This window comes from Aquila chrysaetos, chromosome 3 (genome assembly GCF_900496995.4).
Source record: "Aquila chrysaetos chrysaetos chromosome 3, bAquChr1.4, whole genome shotgun sequence".
In the NCBI taxonomy this organism is placed as follows: domain Eukaryota; kingdom Metazoa; phylum Chordata; class Aves; order Accipitriformes; family Accipitridae; genus Aquila; species Aquila chrysaetos.
The window spans coordinates 36,745,941-36,773,706 of NC_044006.1; the positions used below are offsets into that span (position 1 = coordinate 36,745,941).

At 40.6% G+C, this 27,766-nt stretch overlaps 1 protein-coding gene across 5 annotated transcripts in view; it reads right to left on the bottom strand.

Annotated features, from left to right (window-relative positions):
• Positions 1-7,995: 7,995 nt before the first annotated feature.
• LOC115339732 (ubiquitin-conjugating enzyme E2 E2) overlaps positions 7,996-27,766 on the bottom strand; it is a 221,254-nt gene continuing 201,483 nt past the window's right edge. For all 5 annotated transcript variants that reach the window (XM_030010122.2, XM_030010121.2, XM_030010120.2 and 2 more), the window contains exon 6: positions 7,996-8,759. In XM_030010122.2, coding sequence (XP_029865982.1) covers positions 8,662-8,759 — 98 coding nt within the window. In that variant the 3' untranslated portion in view covers positions 7,996-8,661. The remainder of the gene's footprint in view (positions 8,760-27,766) is intronic.

Sequence of the window (27,766 nt, forward strand, 5' to 3'; positions counted from 1 at the left end):
ACTCTCAGGTGGGCTGGGGAAGCACCAGGCTGGTACCTGATTTTAAGTTGGGTCTCGAAATTGTGAGTTTTCTTCTCCTCGGCACCTCTGCCCTGGCCCTCTGTATTGCCTCTCCTCCAGCCCTGTGTTGCTCTGCGTACGTGTCCTGGAGGCAGTGGTGGGATGAAGAAGGGCCTCGGTGAGGGTCACAGGGCTGTGGCCAGCAGCTGTCCCCTCTCCAGCCATCCCGAGCCTGGCTTAAAATAATATAGGAGAAGGATTTATAAATAAGAACACACGCAGCGTTACCCTTCAAAATACATTCATCCATTGGCTTGATATAACCTAAGAAAAGGCAGGGCACGTCCTCCGCAAATACGGTCCAGCCATCTGGGTAAGCGTTGTGTTGCCTCAGCTCTGCACACATTTGGCAGGCTCTGGAGGGGAGAAACTTCCTGCTTCTCAATTGTTTTCTTGCTACTGATTACATCTTTCCCCACTTCTCAAAAAAAATATCACTTCTAGATCCACATGCAGGCTCCCAGGCTCAGCCCACTGGGCTCCTGGGGGCATGGCAGGGGAGAGGCAGGGAGGGTGGGAAGAGAAGAGGAAAGGACCCATGCACAGAGACAGTGTGCACCAGGGGGTTGGTTTTTTTTTTAAAAGAAAAGAAAACCCGTTGCACCAAAAAAACCCACAACCAGTTTCCTAATATTGCATCTCAAGGCTCGCGATTGCTGAAGCTGTGCCATGAACACGCCGACTTCCTGGGTTTACGTGTTCCCATTCGCAAGCGGGAGCCTGGTACCCAGGGTGGAGGGGTGACAGTCCTGTCCTTGCGTGGAGATCTCGCGTGTCCTTGCGTTGTATGGGAGAGCAGTACCTGCTGGCAGTTTTGGCTCTACGTGTGGCTTCTGAATCCTGGAAAAATCCTTTTGGTTCTGTGTTAGATTGAAGTTGAACATGCCAGGGGCATGGTGGTACCTCTCGGGGGTCTGAGCGGTGGCAGGGGGGCTGCATGCGAGTGGGGGAGGAGGGGAGGGGGGGCTGGTCCCCTCAGCCCTTGGGAGCAGGGGTTTCTGCAGGGGGGACAAGCCAGGGGCTCTACCCTGAGCGAGCTGCAAGCTGGATTTAAAGCAGGTGCCAGCTGCCTCAGCTGCAGAGGGAGAACAGCATCACCCGGCAAGACACAGCCCCGTGTCCTCCTCCCGCTAGTTTTGCATCATTGCAGCACCAGCAGAACTGCCGCTGCTGAATTTGCCCGGGCAGGCTCAGGCCCAATGGCATCTGATGAGTGGGATCAAGAGGAGGAGAGGGAAGCCCCCTTGTTAGGGGGTTGCCCTCGTGGGACCAGGAGCAAGGGAGAAGGCACGAGTCCCTCGGCTTTGCCATTTAACACACCGACTTCCCGGGTTTACGTGTTCCCATTCACAGCCGGGAGCCTGGTACCCAGCGAGAACAGCGTGAAGCTGTCGGATCTGGATGAGGTGCAGCAGTATGTTTGCTCCAACGGTTCGGCATCCTGCAGCTAGCAGAGTACGCTTTGACCCAAGGGGGATGCTGCAGCATGTATACATCGCTACAGGAAATCTGTAGCGCGTGAGTGCAGTGTTTATTTCTGTAATTATTTTTCTTTTCATTTCTTCTTGGGGTTTGACTGCATCTCTTGTCCTTCTGCCTCCAGAGTTTCAGTGCCACTCTTTGAAAATTAGACAGAATTATTATGCCTAACAGCTCCAGCCAGCACATTAGCAGAGCTTGAGTGACTGCTGTCATTTTTTGTTTGCAGACTTTGCTCAATCTTTTTTACAAATTGAAAGAAAAAAGTTACGAATAGGATTATGTTTTTTAACACAAGTAAGTCCACACAGTACCACACTACTCAAGTAATAGAGTCTTCTTCTCCCACTAGAAAACTATTGATTAAAGATATTCAAATCTGTATTTATTTTAAAAAGATAAAATGGCAAATGTACCCAGTAATGAAATATAGTATTTAATGATGGATATTATGAAATAGAAGAGAATGAGATTATTTCTTTAAGCCTATCAATTATTCAATTATCATAAAAATGTATGTATATAAATAATTCCACGAGCCTTTCTGATTAGATTACCTTGATATGACAGAGCATGTTTTGATTATTCTTTGATGCTTTGCAATAAGGATTTAAATTCTAAGTAGATTTCAGGAAGATTTTCTTTTAAAACTGCAGCAAGAGCCTGTGGGTGGACAATACATAATGAAGCAGAACAGGAAATAGGAGAGACTTTTTAATTCACACAGTTATTTTCTTGCGTAAAAGATGATGAAGTTCCCACTGCACACAGATTTTTTGGAAAGTTTTGTTCTATTTATTAGATACGTAACATTCAGGGCATTTAATACAAACCATTTTGCTACTACTTACAATACTCCTCCTAGAAGACCAATGGAGAGTGCTGTTGTGAACTTTGATACCAGGAGACCTGCAGAGAGTATTTATGCCTTAGTGTAAGTGCTGAGCACCAGGAGCATTACGTGCTCTTTCACATAAAGGATGATAAAGCAGGTTTTCATCCCTCTTTTTGCAAAGATGGCAGCAATCTCAGGCGCTGGGGTGGGCTTTCCTTTCCTCCGTGAGATGTCAGTGCACCATGGTGAGACAGCAATGGGCTGTGAGGAGCCTGGAGCACAGGTGACTTTGGTGTTTGGTGTGTCGGTGGGCTTAGCAAGGGGTTTGGGTCCCTGAAGCCTGAGTGAAGAAGCAGATTTAGGAACTGGAGAGCAGCAGAGAAGGAGCAAGGATGAAGGTCACGTGGTCCAAAGGAAGAAGGAAGCAGGATTTTTGCAGGTCCTTGGTGTTGAGGAGTGATTGCTAGAGAAAGGCTCTTCTAATTGAGAGGTAACCCAGAAATGTAAATGGGAAGAGTTTGAAGATGGGCGAGAGCACAGTTAAGCTTTGCTACGAGCGAGCAAGGTGTTTCCAAAGCGCAATGGGCAAAAGCACTTTCTTTGCCTGGTTTATGACAAGTGGAGAAAGGAGCAGGGCTGTATTGAAATCTGTGTGGCTCCATTCATGTGAAGAGACTCCATTCAGGGTCTTACAAAGGGTATGAGTCAACTGCAAAGAAAGGAGGCATTTCACAGAAACTGAAGTGTGACCCTTTGTTTTTCCTGACCCCAAGGTCCTCAGTGACACAAAAGGGGACCCCAGCACTGATTCTGCAGCAACAAATGCCTGTTGTGAGTGAGTGTATTTGAGGACCAGTGACAATAAGGAATGACCCGAGGTCCTTGTTTCCAGCCCTTGTTTCCCAAGGGACTGCCAAGGGGGGAGTCCTGCGTGCAGCCCGGCACAGAGGTGGAGATGAGGGTGCCAGGAAGCTCTTCCTAGTGGAAGCATTTCCCTAGAAAACCTCTCCTGAAACGCATGATGTGACCATCCACATTTACTATTGGGACACCGGGATAGCGGTTTTTTTGGATTCGGTTCTGCAAAATCTATAGAAGTAAACACAGCTTTCATTTAGCCATTACGTGAAGTGGGATTTTTCTAATTCAGGACTGGCAAGGGATTAGGATGGCTTAGTAGCCTTGTCTTTATTTCAACCGTCCATTAGCCTGTGACTACTTTCTTTCACAACCAAAGTAGACATGAAAGGGATGTTTTGCTTTGCCCTTTTCATTATCCCGAAGTGCTGCAGGTCCCTATTAAAGTTCATGATGGAATTAGGGTGCAGAATGATGGATTTAAAGGTATCATAAAACTCTTCCTGGTAAATAGTAGTCCCCAAATATATTCCAGTTGTGACCTGAGAGAGGCTGCTGGAGGTGTCCCAAGCAGCCATGTGTTGGCTCTGCAGATCGTTTGAGCTGAGGAAATGCATTTGCATATGGATGTCATGCTAAGGAGGCAGGCCAGCCCGGATTTCATTACTGCTAATGACGTGTGTGGGAGAAGTGATTTAGTTTATAGCCAGTGCCAGGCGTGGCACAATGAGGAAGTACTTAATTCATACAAAGCTCTTTCTTGCTTCTAAGACCTAAAAATCAGGGGATTTCAGGAAGCTCCTGGAGGCCCAGTGTTATGTGACATGGTCTCGTTAGCACTAAGGGAAGAACAGAGCCCTGACTGAGGTGAAGGAAAGGTGGAGAAGGAAGCTTCAGGATTTAGCATTGATGTCGTGGAGGAAAGGATAGGAGAAGAAACGAAAGGGAATGAAAAGGAGAAGAGAAGAAAGAGCAACTGAGGATGGAAAACCAGCAGGCAGCTCTGGCTCTGCAGGAATCATGGCTGCGAAGGCTGGACCGTTGGACTTTGGAAGCACCAGAATTTTTACTCTGAGTCCTTGCTTTAGTCTGCCCAACTCAAAATGCAAGCATGTGCATTGGGCCTGGGGCAAGATGTCCAACTTCAGAGACAAGAGAAGTTTCTGCGAACGGGCAAGGAGAAAAGGGACCCCACATAACGCTGGGGGTAGAGTAACTGGGAGTTGCTGTGCTGTGAATCATTGCGTGGCATCTTTGTACTCCAGCGGACCCGCCGCTGCTTTTCCTGCTGCAGTGGGCACTGCTTTAGGCAAGGGGGAGCAGAGAGGGGCCTGGGGGCCCATTCTGGGCATGTACTTGGGGGGACAGAGATTACTATGCTCAGGCAACTTCAGGAAGAGCTATTTGAAATGGGATCAGTGTCTTGGGTGGCCTCTCAGCTGCGAGTAATGAATCAGTCAAGCAGAAGAAAGCAGCCAGAGAGAAGGAAAGGGTGAATGAGAAGGAGGAGTAAGTCAGAGGGATTAATGCTGGAGATAAGACAGCCAGCGAGAGGGAGCATGCTGTAACAGCATGCTGTAACAGCAGCTCAGAGCATGCACCGCACCCAGAGCCTGTGTTGGGCCAGAATTTAAAAGGTTGAGAGGGCCTTGAAGAGAGGCCCAATTTTGGGGTTTGTGGGGCCCAACACCTCTGGTGTTTCATACTTACATGGTATGGTTGCACAGGGTAGCAGGGAAGAAGGGCTGTGAGCTGCTGCCCGTTGCCTGGGCATGGGATATGACTGTGTATCCATCTGCAGCTCACAATATGAAAACCTGAGGAAAGATCTTTGAAGAGGAATTGTTCCTGCCTTATTCATGGCATGGCAGCTGGTTTTAATGGATTTTAACTGTTTGGCTGCAACCACTCACAATGCATGTAATCAAAAGGGTTATGAGCTGCTAAAACTCACTCCTGGAGCAGTCTGGAAATGCTGTCTCTGGAAATACAGGATAGGTTTGGGTACCTTAATTTAAGCTATGTTGTTCTGCAGTTTTCTGGAGAGGGAAATCAGCTGGTCAGTTGGACAGGGGGATATGAAGGACACTTCAATAATTCGTGAATGGGTAAATATAGTTTGGAGAGTTCCCTGATTTCAGCTTCATCTGAGTTGAACTCAAGAAGTATGGGACATATAGCTGGGGTTACTGGAAATTAAATATTGTTTACCTGATACTGCAATTGAATGCAGAAAAGCTGTAAGATGCCTTTAAAGAACAAAACCCAGTTTCAGCATTTGTGTGTCCCTGAGAAAATACGGAGATTTGCTGAAGTGATGGCCTTTATATGCTGTTTTAGGACAACTGTATGCTACTGAATGTTTTACTATGTGCGAATCATTTGAAAGACCTTCATACCCACTTGTAGGAGGGCAGCATGTGGGCTTCACCATCTAGAAGAAGTTAGAAAGATGGTTTGTCATAAAAGAGGAAGCAGGAATCAGCTAAATTTGCATTGCATCTGAAGAGCAAAAGTGAGACAGAATAACGTGCAATATTTTCTAGATGTAGGAAAAAGAAAAGGAGAAAAAGAGACTATGCCAATATATTGTTGTTCAGTGGGGCTCTGCTGGCAAACTGAATTCTCTTGGGGATGGCTCATTTCTCCTCAGCGACAACAGCAGGTTTCAAATAACGCTTCATATTTCCCAGGTTTAGCACATGAAGAAAAAGAATTTCTTGGGAGGCAAGTAGAGCAGATTTGCAAATAGAGGAGAATGTTTTATGGCCAGACTTGCAAACATTTGGCTCCTGCAGATGCCAGAAGACTCTGCATCTGCTTTAATCAACGTGGGTTGATCCTTTCTGATTATTTCTTTGAGATCCCCATGGTTCTTAAGGCAGTAGTTTTATATTATCTAGGACAAAGTGACTGTTCAGCTTCACACAGAGGGCAACTTACCTGCAAATTCAAACTGCGCAGCTTTTGATTGGTAAGAAAGGCAAGTGAGAGCTGATGAACTGAGAATAGTAATTTATTAAGAATTCTGTGATTCCCCCTCCAAGGTACCTCAGCTGTGTTTCAGTTACATCTTCATTAGAGATACCATAGGCTCTTCTGTTTATAATGTCTTCTTTATATTTTAGAAAAAAAAAATTAGTAGGAATTAAAGACTTCTTTTTTTCCAAGCAGGTTTAAAATGTACCTGGGAAATTACTGCATTTTGCTCAGATGAGTGTAAATAAAGGCTGTAGAGTGGCAGATATTTAAAGTAATTCATAAGAAATCTGAAATTGCCCATTAATTGTTGTCTCAGGGGATACAGGTCTTTTATGGCAGCAATCGCTTCAGCAGATGGGGTAAGAGGAGAAGTAATGCAGTTACTGTACTGGGCAAGATGCAGTTGTTCTTTTTAATCCTTTTATCCCTTTGTTGTATTTTTACAGCAGGAAGGTTCCCTTCAGATGTGGAGGTACTTCATGGCAAGTTGCATGGTGGAAGCAACTTCCAAGAGAAGCATGTGTAACAGTTGTCCTGAGAAGGTGCTCTGGCTCAGAGAAATCTGGTTTTGGGGTTTTGTTTTGTTTTATTTTTGAACTGTTATTGTTCTTTCACATTGGTATTTAGGATCTGTTGGCCTCAAAATGTTGTATGGCCAGGCTTGTAAACAGTTGGCTTCTGCAGACACCAAAAGACTCTGTTTGCTTTGATCGAAAGAGACTGATTATTTCTTTGAGATCCCTGTGGTTCTTGGGGCAGTAGTTATATACCACCTACAACAAAGTCAACATTCAGCTTCTCTTCACACACAGAGGACAACTCACCAATAAATTCAAGCTGTATGTGTGTTCAGTTATTAGCAAATGGCTGAGAGAAAAAAAAAACAGCCTGGAAATGCTGAGCAGCGCAGTGGTTGGCGTAGAGGCCCTGTGGTGTCACCTTGACTGCTTTAGTTTTCAGGATGGTTGGATTGGGTTGGAGCGTAATGGGATTGGGTCTCCCTGTATGTTTATACTGTCCCTATTGCAATGTATCTTCTTTAAGATAAGATCTTCTTTAAACATGAGGCAAGGAGAGAGGGGAGAGGGCAGGCAAGCACTGTGTATAGCATCTGTAACGTTTAATTATATGAGACAGGGATTTTCCAATATGCCTTGCAACACAAAGAACATTCAGATATCAGCATCACACTATATATTTTCTAAATCACAACACCCACACATTTCCTTAGCCAAGTAGAAGTTTTCCTCCTATGGCTGCGTATCTAAAATTAGCCTGAAGGTCAAATCTGAATAGTGATACTCTTGCCATTGAACGTGCTGGGAATGATTGGTGCAATGGGCTCAATTTTCCCATCGAAAACCTTCATTTATTTTTTTAAATAACAAACAGTTGCTTTTACAATTAAAGAGCTTGGAGAAAGGCAAAATGAGGCCGGCTGTATAAAATCATCATCAATATTCTGCTTTTACTGCAAGGCTATTTTTATAGCCAACTATTTTACATGTAACAAGATGGATATAGTGAAGCCATAGTATAAAAGATGTAGCAAGAGGCTTCTGAATAGCTGACCTGAGCACTGGCATGTGAAATAAAGGCGTTAAAATTTGGAAAATGTTTGTATATGAAAGATACACACAATGAAGAATTCTAAGTTAAGAAATGCATTGCTGAGAAGAAATGAATAGTTTAGGTCTAAAAATAGTTGCTTAACCTGGAGTTGTATTATGTGAGGACTATGCAGCCTATACTGCAAAAAGCACCGTCTTGCAAGAAGTGCATTTATCAGCCACAGTGTTTTATTGAGTGCTTTAATAATACAAGTGTACATCAACTGATCCACAGTCAAAAGTGGCAGGTCCCTAAGAAATTTACAAGCACTTTTTTTCTTTTAAGTAAATCAAAATACATATTAATTTGTTCAACGCAATAGCCTTTTGTGTGGGAAACAGAAGGCTAGTGATAAACACAGTCTTAGTAATGCACAGTGATTCTTGATTTTAAGCTTTTATACAAAACTTGTTCCCAGTAGCATGCACCCACCATTAAAGACTTCAGTACAAAAAAATAACCCTAAACACTACATTTAAGTAGAAACGAGATATAATTCTGAATTCATTTGTTTTCCCCAAAACCACATGAAAGAAAAAAAAAAAACCCCACACATTAATACAAAGCTTTGTGACAAAGCTCTATACTATTACAGATCCAACATTCTTTGCACTGATAACCAAAATTCCCTGCCTACATTTGAGGGAAACAACTTTCAAGTTAACAGAACAAAAAAACCCCAAAACAAATAAAAATAAAAATAAAACCAAAAGGAAAGGACAACCTTTTGTCACAAAATGGTTCAAAATTTAATAAAAAATAAGAATGAAGGGAAGGGCTATTGATGCACTTAGTGAATGTGCTTGCACAGGTCCAGCAAATCCTAGAGTAGGTTCCTATGTGGCATATCGCTTGGTCCACTGTCTGGCCATTCTGTCGTGCTCTGCTCTGTTAGTCATATACTGAGTGGCAATACTTCCAACCAGGGGGTCAGCTGGAAAGGAAACACAAACCGTGAAATACTCGTCAGCCTTGGAAGGATGAAAAAGTTATTCTTAGATCCACATTCATTCAGTTCTCTTAGGTTTAACTGTAAGAACAAGGTGCCTACATATACTAGTCCCATTTTGAAAGCATACAGGCAGAAAGGAAGAAGAGGATGGGGAGAAGTTGGCCGGCAATTAGCTATACATTTCTGGTAAACATAAAACTAAAACCATTTTCTAAAATTCTGCATCACAAACAGATGTTCCAATAATTTTATTTTGAGTTAAAAGTCACATTCAGGTGATAAGAATAAACATACTATGCATTTATGGTATTAGACTCCCACAAATATCTATACTATCACCTAAGAAGAGGATGGGCTCTAACTATTATCAGGTTCGATTTTTTTTTTTAAAATACTTTTAGTTTTAACGCATAAAGAAAGATAAGGAATTAGGACAGTAAGTACTATTTTCAAAGCAACAAAAGTTAATTCCAAACTTTGGGAATTGGTATTTAATTTATGAGATGTTTCTGAGCATTCATATGGCCAGAATGCTGCATGATTTGGTCTGAATGTACAAATTACTTCACAAATAATTAATCAAAAACAATCAGCCCTCTAAGAAAAACAAACCAAGACAAGGCTTTCCCAGAATTGACTACGTAATCAACATTTTTCTCTTTCAGACAACATTTTTCTCTTCTCAGAGAGATTTTCCCTTTTTTGGGGAAACCCATACTCTTGATATTTCTGCTGCAACAATGAATTTCCTGAGGTTGTACCATGCAAGTTCAGCAGCCCTGATACCATGTGTTTTCCTGACTTAGGACATACGAACATGAATTCTTCTGAAAGCCAGTTAATAATCAGCTTTGTAGTTGACTGAAGATGGTGCCATTGAACAATATGAATCTCAGCTTCCCCAGTACAGTCGTAATCTCAGTGTGGCATTTGCATTATTAACCACTGAAATTCCTGGGACTAGATGTCAGGCCTTCTGCAAAGCAGAATAAATCTGGGCTTGTTTGTTTGTTTGTTGATAAGAGTTTATGGTAGGAGAAATACATTGGTTTAGCCAAAAATCAATTGGTTGGCTTACTGCCAACATTACTGAATATTAGTGAATAACATCTAACAAAAAAATCTTTTGCTTTGAAAGTATACCCTGTACTTTCAGGCAGAGCCTGTGATTTGAATCTTAATTTTGCACCTTCTAAATTAGTAAGGCAAGTTATCACTATGACTGTGGTGTACTAAGTCCCTGTAGTCTCAGTCCTGCAAACACTTACTGCATATGCTTATCTTTAATATCTTAATATATCCAGAGGAGGTCACCAAGGCCTGGACTTTGCTATTTTTACATGCATGAGTGTCAAAGAAGCATATCTGATCTAAGATCCATTTAAAAAGTTTCATACTAGAAAGTATATCACCTTTAACTCCTCAGCCAAGGAGAAGAACTATATAGGGGATTACCAGAAGGATTTTGTTCTGTGCAAATAGAAGGCTAACAGTCTACGGGTGTTTAAGCAGCATTTAAGTTGTTCATGGCTGGAATGAGGTTTGAGAAGCACTGCTGGGTAAATGGGGAACTTGGGGAATGGGAAAGGGCAAAATGTCTCTCAGCAAAAAATTTAGGGAGTAGCCACAGGGGAACCTTGTCATAGTGTAACGTAGCTCAGGGATGAATAAGCCTGACAGCCCTGCTGTGAATTCCCACACCCTCCTTGGATGCAACACCACTGTGCGAAGAAACACTTTCACAGACGCATGGAGAAATGGAGACTAAGGGCTGAAGTTGGAAGGAATCCTTGCAGCAAAATTTGATGAATGCGCTGGTTTTCATGCTGTTGAGGAAGGTGGGGGTTGGCCTCTGAGGCATCTGGCTGTGATGGGCTGCAAGAATACCATGGCACTATCATCTGGAACGCAGCAAGTACTTAATGAGGTTTAGTGCGTATTTAAAGTGCTGCCGCTAAGATCTTTATAAACCCTTATGTGAGTCAGTGAAAAGTGATGTGCCGTAGTAAAGGTTTACCCAGTTCAAATCTGAAAGTCTTTTATGTGTGGGATGAATGTTTCTGTGAAAGCGTGTCTTTCACATTGAGAGCTGTAAATCAATTTCCTTGATATACTGAAAGGGTACTGAGGATCACATCATCATCACCAATCCTGGATGACAGATTACAATGTTTGGTTTCCTAGTGTGGGTTTCCATCTGTATCTCCTTTTGGGAGCAAGGAAGTATTTCAACAACATACATCTTTGGAAGGATTTGGAAGGTACAAGCTCTTCCTCTCACCTCCTCCCAGCGTGGGAGGGTATCTACTTTCTTTTGGGGTGGGGGAATCAGTGAGAGGAGTTCTTGATTAGGAAGTGGGGAAATCTGTTGAAGGCCGGTAATGTAGGGAATTGGGCTGTTTATTTTTCCATATGTTCAAGCCTTTGTCTTTGCAGTATTTTGTTTGGCAGTCGGGGAAAGAGTGGAGGTGATGGCCAGCAAGATGTCTGAGGTCTACATAGCTTTTGTCATAGGTGTGTAAATTCCCACCGAGAGAGTGACCTGTGAATCAACTATCATCTCGGGGTGCTTCCCTCGAGCCACTGCCTCCCTCCATCGGTGTCTGCCTATGTGAAGGAGGACTGCTGAAGCAAAGAGAGGTCCTTGCCTGCTGTAGCATGAGTAGGACCAGCTGCACCCACAGCCAGCTGCCGAGCTGACGCTACTAAAAGGTGCTCTCGGTAATAACAGGAGTAATGTTGTTCTTTGCAATTTGGCTATACATTTTATTGGTTATAACAATATTGAATAAAAGAACAAACCCATAGTTTGGCAAAACCACTTGCTCGTCTGAGAGTCCAAACTGAAGAAATAGAAAAACAGTTACTGCCAGAGAGGCCCAGCTATTTCACATCCCTGTCAGAGGGTCTGGAGGTGTGTTACCATTACATGTCGTTATTTATGAGGACTTTAACAAGGACTCTTCAACAGGTGTTTGAAGAGCTGGCTTTTTTTAGCAGTCCTGTGAAGCCATAAAACCATCAGAAGGCACAACTGCTTTCTTTGGGAAGTTGGGGCAGCTGGTGAGGAGGGAAATTTTAACTTCGGATCAGGGCCACCCAACCAGTGGCACACTGGCCAATTTGATACAGCACACTGCATTTGTGCCGGAGGACATAAGGATGGTGTGTCAACTCCAGAAATGCAAATGGTCCCTTTCTGCACCTGCATGGGCAGCTTCAAGCCCATGCCGTATTGTCCCCAGTGGAGGAGGGAGCCGGCTGGCAGGCCCAAGGAGACAGATCTCTCAACACTTAATGAGTCATGAATCACCATTGCCATGCAGTTCACGGGGATGGGCCATAAAATGGCGATTACAAGATAAATTGAAGCACCTTCATTAAAACAATTAAAAGATTTAATTCCCAACATGCACGAGCCCTGGTCATAGCGTCCAAGCCCTACAAAATATCAAATATGAGGAACAAACAATAGTTCCCATTTAACCCCCTAAACTAAGTAGCACATGGCTGAGCACCACCTGGTTCTCAGCCGGGCTGCACTATTTAAGGAGTATTGTGAAATCTCCATTATGGCCAAATGTCCAGTAGGGCCAAATATGTATTTATAAAACAACTGCTGTGTAAACTATCTAATTAAGAGATAAAAAGGAATACTGGATCTCAAAATCCATAACGGTACTCTTCCCATGTTTCCGTTTCTCATCACCGTAAAACTGTTTCTTATTTTCCATTTGTATGTATCTGTGGTTTTATTCTCGACGTTAGAAATTTGTTTCCATAACTAGCAAACTGCTCTAGCTTTTTCTTTTATTTTTGTCTCAGAAGTAGCGTGATTCATCAGTGAATCAGGGTTCATTTCAGAAATTCACTCCAAATGGGACTGTGTCCAAACGACAACGAAAACCAGGGGATCAGAATGTAAAGCTACACCAGAAATGTGTAATCAGGACAACCTAGTGAAAGAAATGAAAATAAACCCACAATAAATTAATAACAGTAACAACAGAACTCCGCAACTCCTAGCCTGCCAGGAGGTGCGTACTTTGGGACCTCTCAGATCACCAGATGCACGGTGCCTAGCTTGAGACCCAGGGGTACCCCATCCCTCAGGGCACTGGTGGCTGGAGAAGCCGGGATGAGGCAGAGTGACCCTGTGGGGCACTCGGCAGCACCGAAACCTGGAGGCAGCGTTGCGGGTGGTGCCGGCTGCAATAGCCACGCGTGGGGCGTCGTGCCGTGGCGCGTGCCGTCAGCTCACCAGAGAAGCTGCTGCAACTCTGTGGACCTGGAAATCTTTAAAGCCTCATAATTTACTGTTCGTTCTAGTCCCTGACTCTCACTTCTAGAAGTCCGCCCCAGGATGCCTCTATAACCTTTAGCTCGTTTAAAGAACATTTTTTATCCAATACTCTGATTAGTTCCATGTAAAATTGGAACACACCAGGAGTTACAGCATCAAATTTCATGTTAAAGGACAGCACAAGAGTAATGAAGATATATAAAAAAAGCACCAAATTAAGCAAGCATGGACAGAAGCTAAGATTCAGTGACGTAGCTTTCATGGAAAATGTCAATCAAGAGAACTAAAGTATGAAGAAAAGCTTCTGGATGATTTATAGGAGGACTGCAGCTGCTAAATCCCCCCTCACCTCACCATATGTAATCCTTATGTTATATCAGAATTCATGAAATTACCCTGTATTTAAATGTAGTTTTGAAAGCTGGGTGAACTGGAGCTTGTCCCTAGCTTAAAAAGGTTGGATGCACTGCTCTACAATGCCTTGTCATCTTCTTTTGCAGCCACTTAATATGACTGTATAAGGAAGAACATTTGTGTCTCATGTCTGTTGTAAGGCTAATCAAATTTACAGCCCAATTCTAGGGAGTTAATGCTATTGGGGATTTGGATGAGCTGAGGTTTGGTCATTACAAAATTTCAGCTGTGTTTAATGCTAGTTATACTGCTTTATCATTCAGAAGACAGACTATAATTCTTCTTTAAAACTACTTTTCCCCCAAATAAATGAAAATATATTGCTATACTGTATTTTTCTCCGCTTGTATTTTTACAGCTATTTCTATGTCAGCAAATAGCAATTTCAGAGCAGAATTCATCTCCTGGGCTTTTCAATGCTCTTTTAAAAATACAGGAAACATACTCCAGTGAAATAAAAAATGGAGATGGTATGTTTAACAGCTTGATTTCAATGTGCCTTCTCCATCAGCCACATCATATGCAATGAAATTCCAACTGGTAGTGCCAACATGGTTAAAGAGACACACATTTAGACTCAAAATGTACATTACGGGTGTTTGTATGCATTATATGTATATTTTTATGAGCATTTATAAACTAGAATTATATTTCTATTGGAGTATTTTACAGTTTTAATAGAGAACAGCTGATGGACCCAGTTACTACACCATCACAAGTGGGTTCTCAGAAAGATTTCTGGAGCACCTTAAAAAGTAAAAAAAAACCACAGCCCTTATAAAAATCTCACAGTTTCTTTAGCCAAATATTTACAATGTTGGTTTTTTTTTTTTTGGTCCAGGTTTAGATTCAGCTCTGTATCAGGGGGAATTCGAAAGAGCTGGCCTCCAGCTGAAGAAGCAGAATTAAACTGGAAGAATTTTCAAAGGTTAGATGCAACTTGAAAGGTCTTATTCCATCTCCTGAGCTATAAATGACTCCTTTCTCATAGCTGTGAAAGGCATCCCATTGAGAGGCTCTATGGAACTACCTGTACTGAAACATCAGTCTCCAATAATTAAATCTGCTTCCTTTTCTTTGGACAGGCTGTGTGAAATGTAGAAGAAAACAATCAAGTAATTTTTTAGTTATTTGGACTTCAGTTACACATTTAGAAGAGTTTTTGGTTTATGGAATACTAATTTTTTTTTTAGGGCTGCCTCTCTTTCCAAATATTCTGCTGTATTTCTTTTTCAATTAAAAAATAGGGAGTGCTTGGGTTTTTTGAGCTTTTTTTTAGGAAAAGTCCAGGTGGTCTGTATGTCATCTCTAGGATAGGTGCCTTGGAGTCATCTTTATACAGCAGTACAGGCAGGATTGGTTACCCTGAAATTAAACCTCCCCAAAAGAAAAGTTCATATTTTCAGTAGCTACATTTTGTTTGGTGATTTCAGTGCAAATAATAGCACTGTAGGACAGAATATATTCCCATATTGGCTTGTAGTGAAAGCCAAGTTTTCTGAATCCAATTTTTGTGGTTTTTTAATATTGTACCAACCTTTAAGAAATAGGTCCCAAAAGGCAAACTAAAAAAAAAAAAAAATTAAGATTGGGGAAAAAGCAGAAACTAATAAATCACTGAAACACCAGTTTTCTTAACAGCAAATGCTGACAGCTTGATGCACACCAAAAACATCCTCAAACTTAATTTAAAAAAAATATTTAATACCTAATTATATTTTCTTATGTTGTTTTCAGTGGCATCTGGGCTAGTGTTATAAGAAGACCAGTCAGTGAAAACTGCAGACAAAAGCAGTGAGAGACATGCTATACCAAATATGTCATAGAACAATTTAATACTCTGAGATGAAGGTATTAAGAGAAGATTAATTGTTTGTAAGTAATTTTATTTATAGTGTCACTTTGCCTCAGGAAGTTTCCATAGTTAGCCACGTGTCACCTGTTTTAAACTTAATGAACTCCTAGAAGACGACGTCAAGGATACTGTGAATCTTGATGTGGAAAATGAGGTATGTGAAATGCATCATGGTATCCTTCAGTGATCTTACAGCAGCAGCATTGCTCTCTTTTGCTATTGCTAATAATAATAATGTACGGACTAAGCAATTCTTTGGAGGGAGAGACAGATGAAGCACACTGACTTACTCCACTAACCTTGCAGCTTTGAAAAGAGTGCTCAAAATCAGCGCACAAGTGAAAACGAGTGCAGTGCAGCACTAATCCCTGTTTGTGCGGCAATAAAACTAGCCTCGCGGTTGGAAGTCTGATCAACACATGCGTAGGAACTGGAACAACAGAGTGATTCAAGTCAGAACAAAGGGCCGTAGCAGGGCTCTGAATTGTTTTACACACCCTACAAGCTGAACTACAATTTATTTCTGACTTTCATAAAATCACAGTTCCAACTATCCATATAGAATGTATTTAACCATCTACAAGGCTCTTTGAAAACTGTATGGATGAATGATAAAGTGATCAATAAACACTGTATAAAAAAAGAGAACTAATAAAATTAATTGTTTCAGTAAAGAAAAAAGGTAATCCTTAGAGGAGAAAGGAACAAATTCTAGAAAGGTCTAATGTCTACTAGGAAAAAAGTCAGTGAAGCTAATATCAATTTTAGCAATTATAGTTTACAGCAGAATTCATATGATATGGAGTAGAATGAAGTCTGCTTCTCATTTCAGGAACTAGTTTTGCAGCTTTGGTTGGTGACATCTCAACACTCAATAGAAAAATTCTAATATATATAGGCTACGTCAGTGCGCTAAAACCTCAAAATATTCCTGCCGAAATTGCCTTAGAGCTCATGTACCTCATTAGGCTGGCTACTATGGTTGACATGGCTTTGACAAATTGGACAACCATATGACCTTCAAGGGTTGCTCCCACCAAAGGGAAATAAGAAGAGATGCAGTAAGATATCCCTTGACATAGCATTCTTACATACCAGGGGATCCAGTGTGTTGGAGTTAGAAGAAACAAAGGCTGACTTTGTTATGACACTTCCCAGTTTCAGACAAAACCCAGGATTGTCTTTCCAGGTATAATATGGGAAATAAGTAAATACAGGGCAGATGCATAGGAACTTGAGACACAATCTTTGGAAACCGATCTGAATGTTTACACTAACCACCTCTGCATTTAGAGAACTAAGTGAAAACTGTGCTATACACTGTAGCTTAGAGACTGTGTAACTTTAAAGCCTAAGTTTACGAAAAGTTTTTGTCCCTACATAGGAAAGCTGACTTAACCTAGTGATCACTGTGCTAACGCAGGGCTAAAGGACTTCAAGTTTTGCACCAGGCTTCCTATGAAGCTGTGTTCACCAGTACATCCCACAGTCCTGGTCACTCAGTCATCCAGTCCTTGGCTACCTCTCTAGCTATACACCTAAAGTCTTCTTCCTGGGAGAAATCAGAGCAGGTGCAGGAGGAGAAAGGGAGGGTGAGATAAAGCATGGAAGACCCTGAGGTTTCGTTCTGTTGTATAGCCAAGGTGTAGCCACGGTGCACATCTGGGCAAGTAAGCAGTGAAGCGGTCATGTCGTACTGTTTGCAAGAGATGAAACTCTAGAGCATGAAGACTTCTTGGTCTTCATGGTTTGCAAGTAGTCATGATGACTCCAAGAAAGTGAAGTGGTCTTACAGTGATGCCTTAGTTTCCCATCTGTAAAACTGGACTAATGCTTCTCTATCACCCAGGATATTCTGAGAACAAATATGCTAAAAATTGCGAGGTATCTGGATACTGTGGTAAATGCGGCTGTGTAGACGTGTATCGTAAAGACACGGATATCCATGACTTGACTCTAAATTTTGAGCTCTGTAGAATTGTCAGAAACACCTTTGACTTCTGTTAGTTTGTACAATGATTGAAGTTACACAAATATTAAGGCATGTTTGACTTGATTCCAATGTCCAAACTGTTGTTTGGAGAAAAATGTTACCTATCTTCAAAAATAAAAGAGCTCTGCAAATCCAGTTTAGAACACATCCATTTACTAAAATACCCATTCTGGATACATAGAAGGAGAAATTCATTCCTCTCTCTGGACTTGCATTTGATTGCTGTCAGGCTACCTACCACAGATCTGTGTGAAATATGAGGCTGCCTAAGAAAAAGATGTTTCAGAAATAAGGAGTATGATCTGGCCCAATTTTATTAACAGGGCTCTTAAAGGAAAGCGTTGGCAGTGATTCATCTCTGTATCTTGCCAAGGGAAATCATTCTTGTTTAAAGAGTAAGGTTTTTTTCAGTCTTCAGTTTTTAGCAGGATTTCTATAAACTTCACTGGCTGACTGGGAGTTAGCTGAAGCAATCATGGATCAACGAGGCACAGTGTACTGATCTTGAAGAGTTGTCTTTAATTAAGGAAGAACGTGCACCTATTAGAAGTGCCAGCATGCTGGAACAATTAAAGTTCTGAAATAACACACTTCACTTTGATGCTTGGATGCATCTCAAAATTAAAAGCACAGATACATTAGCATGTATCTGTTCATAATAATGAACTCAGCTGAGAAACAGTCATTGTTACTAGAAAAAAATTAATAAAAAGGTGTTAGTAAATAAGGACTTGATATGAAAGATATTACATGGCACATGGCTTGATAACATTTGCAGAAAAAGTTACAGCAATATGCATTTACCTTGTGGGAGATGACTGTGAGTGGATAATAAGGAAATCACAGCACTCAGATCTCAAAATGCTGTCAAGCAACCAAAATGCTGAGATCCATAATGTAACTGGCATGTATCCACAGGGTCATAAATGTATTTTCAGAAAAACACTGGATGCTTTTTTTTGTCTGAAGATTTACTAAGGGAAGAATAGCTATTCTATAGGAATTCCAGTGTGTTTAGCATTTCTTTCTTTCACTGAAAGAAAAAATAACCAGTTTTCTTCTGGATTTGTTTTTTCTCACTTCCCACTAATCACCATCTCCAGGCAAAGGAGTGACCTATGGGTCTTACACATCCTGAACAAACAGGTTAATCCCAAAGGAACTGGGTGTAAAGGCATTCCCTGTGACCATGTTTTGTGCAGTGTTAGGCATCCTATAATCACATGTACCAAAGGTAGATTACTCTGCAAGAAAACCAGGAGGTCCAATAGGATCCACTTAGCATGTGGATTACTGGGGGACTGGGAGGGGAGCAAGTGTTACTGCATGGTCTGATCTTTGGTGGCATTTATACACAGAGGAAAATGAGTCCTAAAGGCATCTTCACTTTTAGTAGAAGGGTTTGAATGTGAGCAATACCAAAATCTTCAACTTAAACACATCAGGATCATTTTAGGTCAGATGCAGGAGGCATCTGAATCCTGCTCTTGAATTTATCCCTTTGTTCCTTTATTGCAATTAATCCTTGGAGTAACTAGAAAAGCCTACATATGTTATGAATGCTGCTTATTTTGGTTTAATCTGATTTTCTCCTTCTCGTCCTATTAAATCTCATTATTAATTTGACACATTTAAATCCAAAACTGTTATTAGGAATCCCAAACAAAATGTCAAAAGAATACAAGAGGCTTTTATTTACCAAAGCGGGGGGGGGGGGGGGGGGGGGGGGGGGGGGGGGCGGGGCGGTGATGAATTTTATCCCTACTAAAGGCCAACAGGACTCTTTTTCTTAGGCAGGGCCTGAAACAGGAATAGGAACTTAGGTGTGCCTCACATTAACACACCTCTTGCTGTTACCCAATAATAACACAAAAAAATAGTCAGGCCTCTCCATTGCCTCTCTGTACTTCCCTTTCTCCCAGGGAGCATGTGGAAGGAAGTCACAGGCTGTATCTGGCTCAGACGTGTCTAAGTTTATATCTGCATCAAGAGGCAGTGGAAGGAAAATGCCTGGAAACAAATTTGTTCAGGATTTTTGTTGGAAGGGCCCAGATCCTCTCCTTGATGGGGCTGGCTTCTTGGGGCTTTTCTGGGCTGCAGGCATGGATCGTTTGAGCCAGGTTGTGTGATCGCATGTTGGGACTGTGCCTCACATTGCCGTCTGCATCTGCGGTCCATACTATCCTGGAGGAGGCGTCCCAAAATGTTAGTGTGCTATAAATGTAGGAAATAGGTGCCATCTCAGCAGAGTATGGGGCAGGGACCTCTGAAGTCAGTCTCACTTCTAACGTGTACACTTGACAGGTTTCTGAAAGTCCAGCATGGTGAACTCTGATCCCTTGAGTGCTGCAGAATTTGCAGCAATACTGCCCTACCAAAAGAGGTATCCAATGAAGATGCTTGTACCAACACACTGTGGCTCAAGAAAATAGGAAAACCAGAGTGCCATCCTGCCCTGAAGATTCGTACAGGCCAGTTATGGCAATATTTCTGGAGGCTGATCACTGAGGTGACATGGGATATCATATGAAGGGAGCAGGGTGGTGCGAGCTCTGGCAATGACTGAGGAATCTGTGGGTAAGAAAATAACCTCATTTTAGCAACCACATGGACTATCCACTTCTAAATTAACTTCAGAACATGAATATAATTAGGCTTAATTACGAACAGGTTCTAATAGGACTAGAAGGAAAAACAGGTTAAAGTAAATAATTAGCATTCATCATGTAGGCAGCTTTAGCTCCTGGATTAGTTGCAATGAAGTTACATGGTAATGTTGAATAAAGATTGCATTTATGATACTTACAGCAATAATTTCATATTTATTAACAGGTAAAATAACTTTATTTGGAAATCCTATCTTTCCTGCGTGAGGGGTCACATTGACTCCATTGTCATGCCTGACTAAATGATAATCACTTTGCAAAATGATTTCAGGTGTTGGCATAAAAAGTCCTAAGACTGAGCCGTAGAAAAAAGCTATACAAGGTAGAGATGGAAAAGACATGGAAGGTCATGAAGGCATTCCTTCTGCTAGTATAATATTGTGTCTTACAGTAACTTCTACTTTCATGCCGCTTTATCTAATTGGTATTATAAAGACCCAAGCAATGAGGATTCCAGCCCTTGAGAATTTTCCAAAAATCTAATTCATCTTAAAGTTGCAAATGCTCCACTCCATAGAAGGGCCTTTTTCTAAGCCTTGTACAGATGGAAAATTCTACAAACAATTTACTAATCAGAGCTCTATTTCTGTATCCCATATGAATGTGAAATCTTACAGTACAGCCCATCCTCAACTTTGGGACAATTACACCACACATTTTGCTATTTAAGTAACTGTCTGCTACTCCAGTTAATGCACCTGAACTTAATTTGCTGTGAAAATAGGGATTCTGAAACACACACTGCATATAATTTGTTTTATTTGTTGCCTTTGACGGATCTGCAAAACTGTAAAAAACAAACAACCATTTCCTCCTCCCCTGCTGAATAATGTAGAAAATTAGCCACGCAAAATGAGAGAGACATGTCTTGCAGTAGTGTAGATCATCTCTGAAGGTAGAATCTTAACAACTCAGGAATACTAATTTCTGAAATCTTACTCAAGAAAGTGAGAGACTAAATGATTTAATAGCTAACTTACTTATATCCAGGATTATAAATTTTGCTTTTCAGGACTGACTCTACATTCTTGTGAATCTGCTAGAGAACCAAACGTAGCAGGCTTCTTTTCAGGAGCTTAAAGAATGTGGAGCAGTGCGATTTCTACAGTGAAACAAGAATAATTGTATTTTAAGAACAGGAAGAAGCAGCCTGAAAAATAGTTGTGCTAATCAGTGTCCTGAAGGTGGTTCATAGGCAGTTAGAAACATATGGCAAGAAATTTGAAAAATCTGTCCTTGCCTTCATGTTATAAAAGGTACACAGGAAAAAAAAACAACTCCCCAAACCCCACTTAGTAAAATGGAACAAAGTCTAAATGAAAAATCTGGGGTACAAAAATTGAGCAGGACTGATGCCAGTTTATTCCATCTTAGATTTGAGCTATTTGTACTAACCGGGAATAATGAATATTAGATTAAATTGTCATGAGATTAGAGAACTAAGTGTAGGAATACAGGTAAAATGTGATGTCTAAATTTATTGATTTTCTAGTTTTAATTATTTTTCCCTTAAATATATACAGTTCTATTAGTGAGAAAATATATCCAGTAGAATCCAGAAGTGTTGTATCTACTTCATTCAAAAGATTCTAATGTAATTAAGGACATGTCTGTATTGGCTAGAGAAAACCTGCATAAACCAAAGAAAATACATGTAATGACTGTAAATGATTGGAGTATATTTTGGAAGTAAAAGGCAGTTTACTTTGTATCTTGGAATTAATTCGAATTAAGCTAGGATTCGTATTTTATACATGAGAAATAACCAACAGCTTTATTTAAATACTTCACATTGTTAAACATTTAACATTGATGGCTTATTTTAGTCTTGGTTCACACAAAGATTTATTATGTGTATGCACTAAATTACCCGTCTTCTCTCTGAGGTAATGGGCATAGGAAACCTCCGCTGGTACTATTTTAAATTACACAAGTTTATTGGAAGGAAAATGAATTGTAACCTTTTGCATTTGTAGAATCCATCACTCGTGCATTTTCTCAAGTACTTTTGATTTAATGATGGGTAAGGTATAGCTCATAGAAACCCTGTGTTTCTTGAGCAGAACTGCACAAACTTTTAAAACCCCTGTATGTATATTTATCATATAGCTTTTATAAGCTTCATGTAAAAAAAAATAAAATCAAAATGCCAGGTGTATTTTCTTCCAGCTTTACTTCCATTTTGTGATAAGACTGAATTTTGTATGTTCTGGAAGCCCCTTTTGAGGAATAATAGAAATTAGGACCAGTTGAGGGTAGTGACAAGACTCTTTTCTCTCATGAGTGCCAATTACATCCCTTTATATTTATTTCTTGACACAGATGTACAAAGCCTCTTTACTGATTTGGGTTTTAGTCAATCTCTGATTTAATCAGATGACATTTAATAAACTGATGGTTGGGTATTATTATGTCTGAAGTTCAATTTTTTCTCACCTTGTCTTAAATAAAAACAAAATAGAAGTAGAAAACTTATTGAAAAGGACAAGAAATCATTAGCAGCACGATCAAACCTTTCCCATTTAGGGAATGGTTGAAAACTAAGCTTATTTCTTCTAGAAGAAAAGACAAAATAAGATGTGACAGGTAATGTTGTAAAGAAGATTATTAAAAAAAGTGGTCTTGCTTATCTTTTCCATAGTAAGAAAAGTACACAAACAAAAACCGAACATATTTAGCAAAAATTAAAAGGAAGTAGACGCTTCATACTCCAAATAGTTAAACACATCCAAGAATATAGTGTAGGAAGATTAGAAGGTGATTTAGGAAAATTAAAAGAGAATTAGAAAACACACTACTCATGGCACCACCTAAGTTACCATTGCAAAGGCTATTACTGCTCATGCTTCAACACATAATCTGATTGTTAGCTGTGGTTAGGAGGGAATTTCCTCTCCAGTATATTACTGTATGAGTAAAGTACTTTGAGGGAATTTTACACTTTTCACTGAACCACTGAGCAATGAGTAGTTACAGACAACGTACCTGACGGAACCGAGTTCTACTGGTTTTCTGCTAGAGAATGACTATACTCCTAGTGATTATTCTTTGTAGAGTTACAGATACATCAGATAAAAAAAGAATAAGGCAAGTGTGTGTGTGACTGGTATCTGGAGCCATAGCTAGTGACTGCTGTATGCCTTGGATACCACAAAATCCAGATTGCACATTTTATTTTTAAAAACTAATCTGTACCATTCACTTTCTAAATTACATAAACCCACTAATATTCTTATGTAAATAACTCCAGACACTTTTCAGAGAAAAAAATTACTCAGACTGTATACTTCTGAAACCATAATGGGGGTTTTAAAACTAAATATTTCTAAACAACCTTACTTCTATAGTTGTGTTATCTTTTTAATGATGTCTTGTGAGCTCGGAATAGCCTAAATCTAAACACATGAAATGCCTCTATGCTCACGAACAACGCTCTTCTACCCATAAGGTGTTGTCAGTGTGCAACTGAAAAGAGCAAAGATTTAGGCCAACATAAATAGTAATCCCGATCCAAGCCTCTTCCCCCGGCACACATAATTAGGAGATATTCCAAGACATATTTTCCTGAGAACTACTAAAGGGATGACAGTTCACAAATGTTTTTCCTGCTGTTATAATAATCCCCACAGTCATGGGTTCATGTTGAGGGGACTTACTCAGTTGATAAGAACAAAATCTTGTAACATTTTCATCAGCTCTTTATGGCAAAGCAAATTAATTCTCTTTCGATGCTTATCTATGCATCATTTTCATAATGTGCTGCTGCATTGCTTGCATTTACATATGTTTAATTTCATGTTTATAGATCACATCCACAGAGTTTAAGACATATAGGTGTATGTGTCTGCAAATATTTGAAGACCAGATGTATAGAAAGTCTCTTCCTGGCAGTGCAGAGAGACTCCTAGCAGGACTTTGGATGCCTAAATCCCATGGGAAGTACTGAAAACCCTGCTGGCTGGCTGCCGGCATCTTTAGGTGCCTAAATGCCTTTAACATATTGGTACTGTGTGCCCAGCTCAGAATATGAGAAACTCAAGAAACTGTAGTATAGATAGTATAGTACACTATCTTTCAAAAGGAATGGAAAGAGAAACCACTGACAGACTATCAATAATTTGTAAACATCAGCTCTAGAATATATGATACAATCAGTCTGAATATGTACCTATTACTTCAATAAATATACAGCAGGTTCTGCAAAATTGGCAGGGGAACATAAGAGTAAAGATAAATAGGTACTTTCTGGCAAAAAGAACTTTGTTGCAACTGATGGGGTCATTTTGCTCATGTGAATGAAGTTGATGGTGATGGGTCTTTTCCCAAAGCAATCCCACCTTTGACGCTGTTGTTCTGCACTCACTGAGAACAGAACAAAACCCATCAGTTTTATGCTGCATTTTCCTTTCATGCTCCTTTAGGACAACTTCTTAAGATGGCCTTCATGTAAAACATCCATCCACTCTGCTCCCAGTCCAGCAGCACCAAGACAGCAGAGCAAGCACACACTATATTTTGTATTTGCTAAGCAAAAGCCTGTGGAGTGAGCTCATTTCATTTGGAGACAACCCAAGGCAGAGATTTAAAAAGGGACAGAAAGGTTACGTTGCAACTTAGAACAAACCAAAAAAACATTACTACATGAATTGATTCCTCGCTGCTCTAACTTTTTTTACCATCTCTTACTTGCTGCCATGCTTGAGTGACATGGCATAGAGTATTTTCCTGCTCCAGATACAAAGAGAGCATTTTCCATTGTGCTGAAACAGCCCAGAAACCTGCCCGTTTCCTGACAGAGCACAGTACATAAACTCTGAAGAAAAGGGAAAAAACAGCTCCAAGCTAAAGAATATAAATAATCTCAGACAACAGAGCAATTTCATTGTTTACACGACCCTCTGCTGCTTATAAAAAGGATATATGGCAAAACGAGATTATTTTGTTGTATGTCTGATAGTACTGTGCTGTGACGTTGCACCTGGTGGCCTGTGGGTGCCAGGGAAGAATCAAAACAGCAGGGGTTAGCCAGCCTCATAAAATTGGACAAATTAAACATAATTTTGCCAATTTCTATGTATTTCATTCATTTTCCAGAATATTCATCACATTTGACAAATCTACTCAAATATGTTCTGGATTATTACAGAAGGAGTATTTATGATTTTCCTGTCTTCTATATGTCTTGACAAAAATGTTCTAAAAGGAAACAAAATTTCATTACAAACCAGCACAGAATACATTTGGGTACAGGAAAGACTAGGAGTCCTTTTTGATAAACTGAACAAAGCTGTTGAGCTCCTAAATGAGAAAGAAAAAAATCAGATTGGATTCTGAAGCAAAGTTTCTGATAGTGGCAAAATGTGCAGATTATGGCTTTAAAGAAAAAAATTACAAGAATGAGGAAAATAAGAAGTGGCTCATCCCTTGAACTTGCTGTCATCCAGAGGTTCTAAATTCACTTCACAACTGGGGGTGAGGGGAAAAGAAGGAATGATAATTGGGAAGTCTAAAAAATTGCAGAAGGAACATCTGACGTGAACTGGCACTGACAGAAAGCAGCCTCTGCTATGGAGAAGCACCAGATGAGGAGAAACATCATACACGCTTCCTGTTAGATCGAGATGTATAGAAGAACAGAGAGAAAAAAAGATACATCCAGTCTGCTGAGTGGTGAGGGGCACGGACCTGTTCTTCATTACCCAGGGCTGGGTAGCTATTTTAAAGTTTGAACATGGAAGCCAAACAGCAGAGCTGTGACCACAAGTCAGCCAAATCCTCACTTGGAGCCAAACGCTCCAGCATGGAACAGATTTTATTTTTACAGTTATATTACATTTTCCTTTATTAAGCTGCCTTAGATTTATTTTTAAACTTTTTTTTTTTGGACAGGCTAGTGCTTTCAAATCTCTCAGTAATTCTGAAAATAGATCTTTTTCATTGATACAGTGGACATCTATTAGTGTATTAAAATGCATGCTGGTATGGCTGGACCTTATCGGCTGAAAAAACAGAGCTATTCCTGTGGAACCTAATGTGTCGACACATGCTCGCTTTGCAAGTGGCCATGGCAATTTGGAATGTTAACGCCCCTGTACCAGAGATGATCAGTCCAAAGCAGAGTCAGGAGAATGGAGAGTGTCGGTGGGCATCACATTGAAGGCTGGCAGCCTCGCTCCAACTCCCAGTGGCAGATGGGTTTTCCTGAGAGGGTTCAAGGGAAGCTACTTCCCTTTGTCTGGGGTGTGCAGAAGGCAATTCCATGGGCTTTGCAGGGGGCAGGAGCTCCTGGCAGCATGGCAAGGGACTTCCTTAACTGGCTGATCTAGATTCACCTGTCAATACCTTACGCAAATTGGCAGAGATTAAGGAATTGCTACAAACAAGCATTTGGACGAAGCTTAAATTTCCCAAATACTAACACAAATTCAAAATGTGGAGGCGCTCAAAACTTTCTAAACGCCAGATCTATCCATGTTGCCCTTGCGCCCATACCCTGGGGCCTCCTGCTAAGCATGTGGGTACGCACCCCAGCCAGAGCGATGCCAACCCTGAGCGTCGGGGAAGGCTGCTGAAGGCAAACCTGCCAAGGGATGGGGCAGCGGCATTGCAGCAGGACACCAGCTTCTTTCCAAAAATGTGTACTGCTGGCTGAAAGGGAAACGGGCTGAGAAATCGAGACAGCATGCTAATTCAGTTCTTCCCCTCGCGTGTTGTCTGACTTAAGTCTCCCCACCTACCGCTGTTTTGCAAAGGGCCTGGAAACAGACAGCAGCAATTCTAGCAGCTTTGTAGCAGGGCAAATACCGTTCAGGCTTTTAGAGCTTTTATGCTTATGTTGAAAAGTCACTCTCCAAAGTGCTGTTTCAGATCCCACTGAGAATCAAAGATATGCATTAAATTACACTATTGAATCCTTTTCTGCAAAGGATGACAGAACTGGGATTTTATACTCTCAGCAGTAAAAGTACAGAACCTTACAAACCTTTAGGAAAATAACAAGGACAAAATAAAAAAAAAAAAAAAGGAAAAAAAATAGTGTAATAACTGCATCCCATCTCTAAAGTTTCCTAAATACCAGCACCCTCATGCAGGTAAGTGTGTTAATACTTTTTTGGCAGGAAATTTAGGCAAACCTAAATCATGCTAAACCACATGGATAACTTGTAATTGCAATAGAAAAACAACAATAGTATGCTATCCAAAATTGCCAGTTATACCTACTCTGTGATGAAAACAATAAAGTTTCTGGGGAAGATAAAGGCAAAACATAAGAATGACTCATATAAAGAAAGCCTGAAAGCAGGTCTCATGTCCCTTAGTGAGACAAGTAAAGATCCCCATAATCTTAGGATCTTGTTTGACTTTGTTTATCTATGCTTAGATGAATGTAAGTCATTAAAATGCAGAGCCACGTTACTTAATGTGGGTTAACAAAGTATGAAACCATCTAGTAAATACATGATTCATGGCAGTACTTGTGAAACACCAGCACATATACTTCTAACTGAGGTACATTATATTTGAAAACCACAATATGGGTTGCAAAGTTTTTTAACATAAGCAGTCTACTTTTCAGACGTGCTGAGCAACTGTAGCAGTCTCTGTCCAACTCATTTACTCTTATATTTACTGTGAGGACACGTCTCTTATATTTACTGTGAGGACATGTAGACTTCAATCTCAAACTACGTTCACAGCAAACTTTACCTGTAACACTGAACAAACCGTCTCACACTTTCTGGTGGGTTTAAAGGACAA